The sequence below is a fragment of the Calonectris borealis genome, chromosome 6, assembly GCF_964195595.1.
Source record: "Calonectris borealis chromosome 6, bCalBor7.hap1.2, whole genome shotgun sequence".
Taxonomy (NCBI): Eukaryota; Metazoa; Chordata; class Aves; order Procellariiformes; family Procellariidae; genus Calonectris; species Calonectris borealis.
In genome coordinates, this window is record NC_134317.1 from 20834715 (window position 1) to 20845261 (window position 10547).

The 10547-nt window shown below is 37.9% G+C and overlaps 1 protein-coding gene across 1 annotated transcript in view; it reads right to left on the bottom strand.

Moving 5' to 3' along the window:
- Nucleotides 1-10090, bottom strand: part of GRB14 (growth factor receptor bound protein 14) — a 67095-nt gene extending 57005 nt beyond the window's left edge. The window contains exons 1-2 of the mRNA XM_075153894.1: nt 10083-10090; nt 8738-8870 (exon numbers count right to left, since the gene is read on the bottom strand). Coding sequence (XP_075009995.1) covers nt 8738-8870; nt 10083-10090 — 141 coding nt within the window. The remainder of the gene's footprint in view (nt 1-8737; nt 8871-10082) is intronic.
- Between the last annotated feature and the right edge of the window lie 457 nt (nt 10091-10547).

The window sequence follows — 10547 nt, forward strand, 5'->3', positions numbered from 1 at the left end:
TCTTAACTCCTCCTCCCACAACCGCCCTTCTTGAAAAATTTTCTTTGGCCTGATTAGCATTTTTTTTTTAATCTTCCCATTTGAGGTGACTCCCATCAGGACTCTAACATGAGAGACACACTTAAGCACGTTGTCTTGAAGGCCTCCCTTTATCTTCATTCCCAAATTAAAGGCAGTCATAAAGTGAATTCCCTCAGAAGTAACAGCTTTAAACATGTTGAAGACAAACAAGGAGAATATGGCCAGTGGTCAACTGTCATCTCCCACTTATTATTGCAGAATTTCACTACTTGCTAGAGATATATCCCATCTCATTAACAGGAATAATCAGCTGCTAGAAAAGTTTGGAATCCCTGAGCCTTGAAATCCCCAACTGGAAGCTTTATCAGTTCTTGCCTCTGCACACACACACACGAGAGATCAACATCAATTGTCACTAATAGGATTCCAATGCCCTTCCGTTGCCTGGCCATCGTGGTTCCTGCTTTACAAGTACCAAACATAAGGCTACTCTTACCCTAAAGACACTCATCTAAGTAATCTGCAGATGTCAAGACACAGATATCAGTTGTCCGCTAGTATACGGTATGAAATAGGGTGGTGAGAAGGGTGAGAGATCTCGGGTTTGTTGTCAGTTTCCATACTTTTTCTTACACAAGGGAAACTTGATCCTGAAAGCAAAGGCAAGTAAAGCATGGAAGCGATGTAAGGAGGCAACTTAAAAAATGAGTCCTTTTTCTATCCTAATAGTCCCAAGTCCAATTTCCATTACAATTCTAGCTAGATCTCTTAAATACATTGGCACAGCACGAAGATTACCACTGCAAAGAGATAAAAAGATCATGAAGCAAAAATTCAGAAAAAAAATACCCCAATACTGTATTAGTGGCTCTGGAATTATCATGTGAAAGAACAAATAAGTCCTCAGTTATCTATTGTAAATAACTTACAGGAGGATACACATGTATAATGAATATAAAATTGTTTTACCAATCATAAATAATTAAGACTATTCTATATGCATGATCAAGTTAATTCCACCTGGTGAAAACTAACCAGGTTTAATGTTGATGTTTATGTGGAGGTATGTTTTATTTATGGAAAATCTAAATTATTCTTATTGTGGCAACATTTACGCACAGAAGTAGGATGGGGATATTCCTCTGCTTGTTTCTATAGTTCTCAAGTTCATATTTGAATAGATAATAACTCTCAGAACATCAGAAATGCAACAATCCAAGGATACGCTAAAAACTGCACCAAAACTCCTAACAGAAGCTGATCCGAGTTTGAGCTCCGTTCTTCAGTTAATGCCCCAACACTAGGATAACGAAGTTTTACTATGATAAAGTCATAAAATTTCTGATCATCTTATGTTAGTTTAAGTACTGTAAAAAGTATGGCAAACTACTTGGTATTTTCTCCATCTGTTGCACAGCTTTTACTCCAAAGGAGGTGAAAGTTGTAAACCTTCAATAAGAAACATCTAAGTTGCCAGCTTTACCAAATCAGCTTTACCAAAGCATTTCAAGTAATTTATCTATTCGTCATTGACTACTCTCATCTCATTCAATACTACACAACTATTAAATTGTTTATGTTATAAAAATAGCAGAACATGAAATAAAGCAGGTGTTTACAATACTGGTCAATAAGATGACAAAAGTAGACCAGAATAGGACCACAGAGGTTTTATAAGATCAGAAAAGAAAGTTGAGGAAAAACGAAATGGAGAAAAAACACAAGAAATACAAAAATACATAAGGCTCGGTCTCATTTTTATCTAGTTGAAAACGAAAACTGCTGTGGCAACAAAAAAAGAAAATGATCTATGGAGCTCACGCACATGCAGACATGAACTTTAATTCTAAATGTATGTGCTTAAAAACACTGTCATTTAAGTCTTTTAAGACTGTAAAACACAATCCTTTGGGGAATACAAAAGCTCTCAATACTTTGGGAGGAGTACTGCTTCAAAAAGCAACAGCATTCGGGTCTTCTAGTTTAACAACGCCTTTAAAGAGCAATCCACATAATTTCTTCAATATGAACCATAATGTTAATCTAGAATAAATGATACAAATTATGAGTGTTACTAAACACTATTCTGATTAACCTAGACTGTGTGTCCCTGGTAGTCAGATGGGAACATTTATCTAAAAGACAGTTCAGAGAGTGGTCCGTAAAGGGAAGATGTCAATAGCGTCCTGTTATTATCATACTGATGTCTTGCATGCCCTACTTATCACAGTATCACTTACTGACAATGCCACCAATGAGAAGCCACCTGGAAAAAAGATCTGTCAATAAAATATTTATTTAATCATTGATCTGTCTATGGTAGGTATGGAGCTGCTACAAAATGACCTAAACTTCTCAGTTCTCCAGTCTAACCCTAAACAAATGCACCCATCCCTGGGAACAATTATGAATAAGAACAGTGTTAGTATCTACCATATGTCAATTCCCTTCTGAAAACTGTGAGAATTCAAGCTCCATTCATCAAGCCAAACTCAATAAAACTGAGTTATCAAAAGTGCTTCAGCAACATTAGATCAGAAGTTCCCTGCAGTTTCAGCCGGCTTTAACTGTCAAGTCTCTTGTATATTCAAAGAAATTGAGGTTGTTTTTATCATTGTCTGCTCTAGCCACCTCATAATTACATAGTACTATAGAGGTGTCACGGGACCAAAATACCAGGTAGTCAACTCAAAATTCAAGAATTATTAAAGAATCGCTTTTTGGAGAACCAAGGTTTCCAAATTTACAGAGAAGGTTTTCTACACAAAGAACTAGATCTACTGCAATGTCCCAGAGGTTTCTTGTTCCAAATATAACTTCCCAAATTGCACAGAAGAGGCAGTTTCTTGTATTGAGAAAACAGTCCTAACAGAAAAGATAAGAAACTTCAGTTTTGACTTTCAGGCTGAAGCCCAAACCAAACGAAATCAAAAGGATGATTAAAATCATTCCAATTTGACAAACAATGGCAAAATGTCTACCAGAATCTTTGACAGTACTAACGATTATTTTATTTTATATAGCTACAAATACTAAAAATTTAAGCCTAACATTTGCCTGATGTAAGTGAATTAAACAATGAGCTTGCATAGGTAATATCTTAGTAACCAGAAAAGTCAGAGTGACCTTGTTTTCTGGCTCATTAGAAAGGAAAAAAAAATACATGCTATTTCTGTGAAGTTAGAATGTTTAGAGTCTTTGCTTGGGTTGTTTCTGGACAGTAACAAAGTACAAGGTTAATTTGTAATAACATTGAGGGTTGGTGTGAAGTTTGACAGAAAGCAATTTCTTTTCTCTATAAGAAAGATACACTAATGAATGAACCCGTGTAAAGAAGATAAAGTAAAATACAAAAAGAAAAAGAAAAGACACGAACAGATGATTATTCTGAAGTTTCCCCAGGTTGATGTATCAGACAGCTTGTGCTAGGGCACCTCAATATAAACCAGGCAATATTCCTTATTGCTAAAATGAGAAATTGTTCAAATCTGCCTCCTGATTTTTACCTATATAGACCCGTGACTTTCTGCCACAGTGTTAAGGTGACTGGTCAAAGCACAAAGGTACGTGCATTAAAATAGCAAGTTTTAATAGGGCTCTAAATAATTTTAATCTAATGTAATAGCAAGAAATCTTTCCTTGGTGGGAGGGTACAGCCATTTAAATGAAGAATAGAACACAGAAACTGGAGCAGAAGACCACCAGATGAGACACCACAAAAAGGAGTCCAACTGAATGAAGTCTTAGAGACTTCACGTAAAAACCTTGAGCTCTTTACATTGGTTCTGTATAGGACGTTTTTTCTGTTAATCTGTAAACTGGTTGGAAAGACTTTTTCCCTTCCCTTCTGCCTTTCAAACTCTTAAGGTTTTTTTGAGGAGGAAGGGGGAAGATAAGGAAAAAACAGATATATGTTTAGGAGCTGGAAGGAAAAAAGACTGAGAACTGATAAAGGAGGATATGTGCAATGCTCTCCAACCGGGAAAGAAATCTGGCAAGCAACAGACAGGCTGGAATTACAGAGTACATTTAACTAATGCATCTTTTGGTTGAAAAAGATATTTCAACCCTTGGAAATCACTTGCAAATTCATGAATTATTACATTTCAATAAAAAATCCTTTCATTTTTGCATTGTTTAAAAGTTAAGAGAAAACAGGTATTTCAGCCAAAAAATCTGTCATGAAAAAGTCTAAGTACCAGATACTTACCCATTTATGTCTGCTAATAGAATTATATGCAAAATTTTGAAGAATGAGGTTTCAAGTGGGTATGCTAGAAGACCCTGAGCTATAGCTGTGAAAAAAATAAATGGCACTCCAATTACAACAGTCAATGCTCAGTATTATTCATAAACTTAGAATAGCACACATTTAAAGAAACATCTGCTCTTTGTCATAAAGTTCCTCTCAGTTCTTCTTTGCCAAAGAACTTCACATTACATGCAAAAAGAGAAGTGACATTCCACTACAGTCAAATGTGTATTTGAGGTCTCTATATACAATTGATTTCCTGGAAAGAAGATTGTGGGAGTATATTTGGATTCTAAATGATAAAAATATCTACTTGTTTAGAACATCAAGAAAGACAAAAGAGGCAAGAAAAAATTCCAAAGATTTGAGTGTTCTTCACCTTGAGATTTACTTGAGTTTTATTTTTGTACTTCTAATTTAATTTAAAAAAACAAGGCACTAATTACCTTGAACTACTTTTGTGATGAAATACTTTTTGGCTTATCCTTGAGCAGGGCAAGAACTGTCACTCCAGTGTAAATGATTCAAGTTTTGTTTTCAGAGAGACTTAAAACCTAAGCTTTCATAAAACGATAGTAGCCTCTTTTTAGTTCATTTGACCAAAGAAAACCAAAAGTATACTAAAGAACAGAACATGTTTTCTTACAGTTAACATTTTTCCCTGCTAATATCCATTTTGATCATAATTAGAGAGAAAAGTACAAAGTGTTTTATATTTTCAGTTCCTTGTCACTTCCTAGAGAACACAGACTCAATTAGATTTTCCACACAAGTTCACATACTCCACCTAATAACAGAAAATGATCGAGTCCTCAGAGGAAGGCAACGTTTCCCACCATGAAACTAGTTGACCATGCTGTGTTGGACATGAGGGAAAAGCTGGCTTTTTTTGTCTTTTCAGAGAAAAGTCTTCCACCCTGAAGCATAAAATTCACTTTATCTGAACATACATAAATATAACATTATTCATGCCAAAAGCACCCAACTCCCTCCTACATTTCTTCCAAACTTGATGGTTTCTTATGGAATGGATTAAGCAATCCACAAAGTGGTCTTGTCATCCATATGTTCAGCTGTTGATTTCATCTCCATATTATTCCCTTGAATAATCCCACTCTCACTTGTGAAACGTCTCAAAGTTCCACCTTCCCAAACACGGGTGTGATACCGTATCATCAGCTCCACAGGGTCACCTCCATGAAATGCTCCACTGTGAACAGGTCATCTGAGGCACAAGTCTGCATGTTTTCAGCAGCTCAATGCAGGCCTGTTCCTTCCATTCTCCCAGCTCCCAATCCTCCCTCTAGGACAATAAAATTTGTCACTATACTGACTCTATACTTTTACTCCTTATTTTGATCCCCATCATTCCCCCTCCCTTCACTTTTTAAATTAAAAGAGAAAAAAATAGTCAAGGTTGCCTCTTACAGAAAGTTTGTTCTCATTACTGTTAACGTATCACAATTATGAGTCTGTGAGGATGTAACACAAAACTCTTCCAAACTGCAGGGGGGAAAGGAGATGGACAGCTGTGTTGATAAGGCAGACTGAATAATGCTCAGACACACAGATGTCCAACTTCACAAGCACAGAGGCAACTCACTATTCTGCTACGTGGCTTTTACCAATTTGATTTTATAAACTTATTTCCAGTAAGTCAACCCCACAAACAGACATGCTGTTCAAGCAGCATGTTCAATGTTTTCAGAGGCTTATGATAAAAGAACGTAAGAAGACAGTAAGAACTTCAGCTTAGAAAAACAAGAATTCAAAATAATGTTAATAATCTATTCAGAAGAGGAAAGATTTCAGATGTCACAGGTGCTATGAATAAGAGAGTAGGTATTTGTGGTAACTTCTTTTTTTCCTGGAAGTACACAATCTTTTCTGGAGAGAAAAACAAGACAGAAGAGGCATAGCTTCTTTTTTTCCTTTTAGAAACACCTATTTTGATAATAGTTACCTACAAGACATAAGTAGAAATTCACTTTGTAATTTTTCTTTATTATGCCTGAAATTAAAAACACAGCAGAAAAAGAAACTAAATCAGAAAGAAAGCAATCTAAAAGAAGAATCACTGGAAACATATGTAGATCATCAGAGAGGCAACAGAAAAAAATCTGGCAGCTGTCAACACTACAAAAAAAAAAAGTGCTTAAGTGTAACTCTTAAGAGTTAGGAAATTAGCAACCTATAACAATAATACTCATGACCTTGGAGGGTACATTCAATGAAATCTTTGTATATGGATTAGGTATTTGCAGACAAAGCTGTTACAAAGTTGGCAAAATAAGAACACGGGGTGGAAACACGACTTTCCAAGCACAGCCTCCACAGCGAACTGTGGGAAGTCAAAGTCACAGCCAGTTCACTTCTCTTTGCATACCTGCTTAGCATTCCCTCTCTCTCCTTTTTAAACCTAAGTAATTTTATAAACGTATTAGAAGTCTCCAACCTGAATTTCAAAGATAAAATTTTAATTCAACAGTTGCCATTTGGCCTTAACCTTTCGTAACTTGAGATGAAGAACATAAGAACAGTCGTGCTGAGTCTGACAAAAGGTCTACTTAGCCCAGTACCATTTCTCCTGCAGTGGCCATAAACTGATACCTAGGTGAAAGGCTTTTTGACAGAAACCATGGTCCTGGTAAAATGCCTCCAGAAAATAACAGGAGGACTCCTCTCAATTTTTCTGGTAACTGGAAAATGGATCAGGCCCTCCACAGACACTATTATTATTTTAGCTCACTTCCGTCAGTAAACCAGTTGTTCTTGATCCTGCTTTTACCAGAGAGAGCACTACATTCTTAAATGGAAAACGAGGAGAAATGGAAGGACTGTGAGCAGAAATTGTCACAAAAGGTATGACAAGAGCCTTTATGAAGAAACAGGAGTTAAATCAGTGAAGCTATGAACTTCAGCTTCTGAGACTGAAGTTAACACTTAGCTGGTTTAACTGATCAAGCCAGTCAGTAATTTTAAACATGACAAGCCACGAAAGCAGATAGTTGACCTTTGTGTGTTAAATCATGCTTGGGAAATCTACTTTCTAGTTGCAAGCACAAAGATTACTACAATGAGTGCAATTTAAGCCAGCAACATGAGTAATCTAAACTAATTTTTTTAAATGTGACTTCTAGTCCTTATGTTCTGAAAGATAATGTTACCAATTCAGTGGTTTTCCTGCCTCTGCAGAGACACTCAATGCTTCCACCTTGCCCAAGCACAAAACTAGCACAATTTTACCCCACTGCATATAGCAATGTTTAGATACACACTGACCAGAAATGCTTCAGATTAGTATTGCTGTTGTAAGAAAGAACTAAAACCAATAAAAGTAGTCCAGCAAGACTAGCTATTTTTAGAAAACATGCAAAATACGGCAAGATACAATCAGTGCAGTTTCCCAGACACATACATGTTTTTCACTGGAGAAGGGGGAAGAAGGTTCCTCCTTAAGGTGCTGGCCAAGACTTTACTAGCAAAGTTCTCTGGCAGATGCACAGGAACAGCCATGGCCGGTCAGCTTCAGAAAAGTTAATACTACAAGAAACTTCAACTTCCAGACAATTTCTTAATGCAAATCTAAGAACTGAAAAAGCAGTTCTTACACCTCCAATATCACCCCTAAAACTGTTAAGACAGTGATCTCGCAGACCACCAAACAAAGAGAATGTGAAGGAGGTAGTACCCTTAATCCCACCGGTGTTCCTTGTCAGAACTCTCTTCAGTCTCAAGAAAAGACAAGAGAAATGAGACAGGTAAGCTTTCAAAGAGTTAAATAGATCTTTGACACCAGTGATCTCCATTAATTGGAAACACTTCCTCTTCAACCTCTACCCCTGCCCAGGATAACAAAAACACTGTGTGTGAACAGTACTAAGCCAGAGCACTGCCAGGTCTGTCTGCCCACTCAGAACTTTCCTTGGCCTACAGTTTAAGGTATTTATGGAAATATAGTAACATGAGCCACGTTAAAGATAAAGATACATACATATAAAATATAGCCACATACACAGCATTTGCTCCTTCCCCATCAATTTTGGTTTTATTAAATTATCCTAGCAAAATTAGACCTTCAGACAAAAGAAGCTGCTCAGTGCCTGTTAAAACCCCCCGTATTATAGCACTGACGACAGTAACTGGAGGTGGGGAGGAAGGGAAGAAAGAAATTAACTTCTCATTTAAGGACATAAAGTACTGCCTGCCTGCCCCTGGTTCTGCTTTACCGGAAAAATTTGCACAGTCACATGTAGACTCTGTGAAAGAACAGTGACATCTTAAGTCACAGATTCCGAAACCTCATTTTCTACAATCATCTATGACCTACAGAGAAAATTTCACCAAATTACAGAAATATGGAACACCATTATTAGAAAAATAACTTAATAGGTAACTGGGCTTTTCCTCAAGCTTTCACGAAAGCAATTTAGGATTTGTCAAATAATAATTTATAAATCTTACCTGCTTTTTTCTTGAAGTTGCCTTGGGCAACAGACTGGCTGACAAAACTGATGCAAACGGAGAGCAACACAGCTCGGGAAAAGGATTTGGAATTGACGGGATCTCCAAAATATTGTCATCTTTCTTTTTTCTCCTATTTCAACAAAATACATAATATCAAGCAATAATTGTAACAACTGCTATTAAAATTGCAATATCCAACCACAATGCATGCAATACTAAGGCACTAATACCATGATACTTCCTGGTTGCAGCAATTAGCTTTTTTGTGCAGTTATTTTTTTTAATCAGTAGGCTGAATCTATTAACATACAGTGCTTAACACTACTTGAAAGCAATCCAAGTATTCAGCCCTGAATATAAAGTTGTTTGAATATGTGTAAGTCTTTGCAGAGTAAGAGCACAGATATATTTATATTGGCTCCTAAAGACATTAGTAGGAATTTTGTTGTCCCTGTGTTCATGCCATTCCCCGTGTACACATATTACAACAGTGGATGCATGTAACTTCTCAGTAACACTTCCTGAGTACATCACAACTGTATTGTAAACAAACGGAAACTTTTTTCCCCCAGAATCAGGAGTCAAAGTGACTGACAAGACAAAATAGTGCAAAGCAATACATTCATTTTTGCTTTCAATTACTTTTGTATTTGAATCTCCATAGTTCCATCATAAAATAAATGTCTCGGTAGTTTCTGGCTACTTAAATCTGATTGTGTCGCAAGTATCTCCAAGCAGCATTTGTAATAGTGAAGATAATCACTACTGTACTTGCTACAGAGCTCAGTTATGCACTGGTTTAAAGCATCACATTAATAATATGGTTGTTTAGACTGCTAGGTACATTACAGTGCACAGTTTTCTCACATAAAATATCAAACACCTCTGTGTCTACTTGATTTCATTTGGAGAGCAGTACCCAAAGCACGCCAAGTATTTGAGTCTGCAACATATAATGAGATTTTTCCACATGTGTGAGTTGATGGCTCCAAGCTTAATATTTAACTTTATTACCTTCACTATTATCATTCCAGATTTCACATACTAATTGGTACAAAGTGGGTAAAACCATCATACTAAGGTAACGATGAAGAATGAAGATGCTTTACTTTCTCGAAATCCTCAGCGAACATTCATTTAAAGTGATACTTAGCATCAAGGAGGAGTGAAAAATCCTGTATGCAGTATTTTAAGATTTTCTAAACTTCAGTCTACCAAAACTGATCAGATGCTTCCTGAAAAACCTAGCTCACGGTTTCCTTTACTAAGAATAGAGACCCAAGCCTTTAAGAACAGCCTGAGAGGTAACAAATACAGGGTGCACGTCATTGACAGCAATTACAGCGGCATTGCTAACGGTGAAGCGGTTTATCTCACGAACATTGTAAGAGAGGCACTGCAATGAGAAAGCAGTAGCTCTGTTCAGTTTGACAAGGCAGGCTCGGCAACGCCGTCTCTTTTCACCTCAAACTGGGAAACCTCTAAAAAAAGGGGGGGGAGAGTGGAAACGCATCCGCAGCGGAGGGAAGTGTCTGCATGGCCGGGAAACAACTTTTGAGTTCCCGGGAGGAGCGGCCCTCCTGCCGCTTCGCCCCCTCCCCAAACCCCCGCTACCAAGCCGCAGGGCGCTCGCACCCTCAGGCCCCGCGCTCCCGCCCGCAGGACGCCTGCCAGCCCCTAGACGGCAGCAGGCGGGCCCTCGAGGGAGCGGGCAGGGCTGGCGGCGGCCGCCCGGGCTCCAGCCTTACCTGTCGGGGGGCGAGGGCGGCGGGTCCCCCCCGGAAGGCCGGGGAAGCGGGCAGGGGGA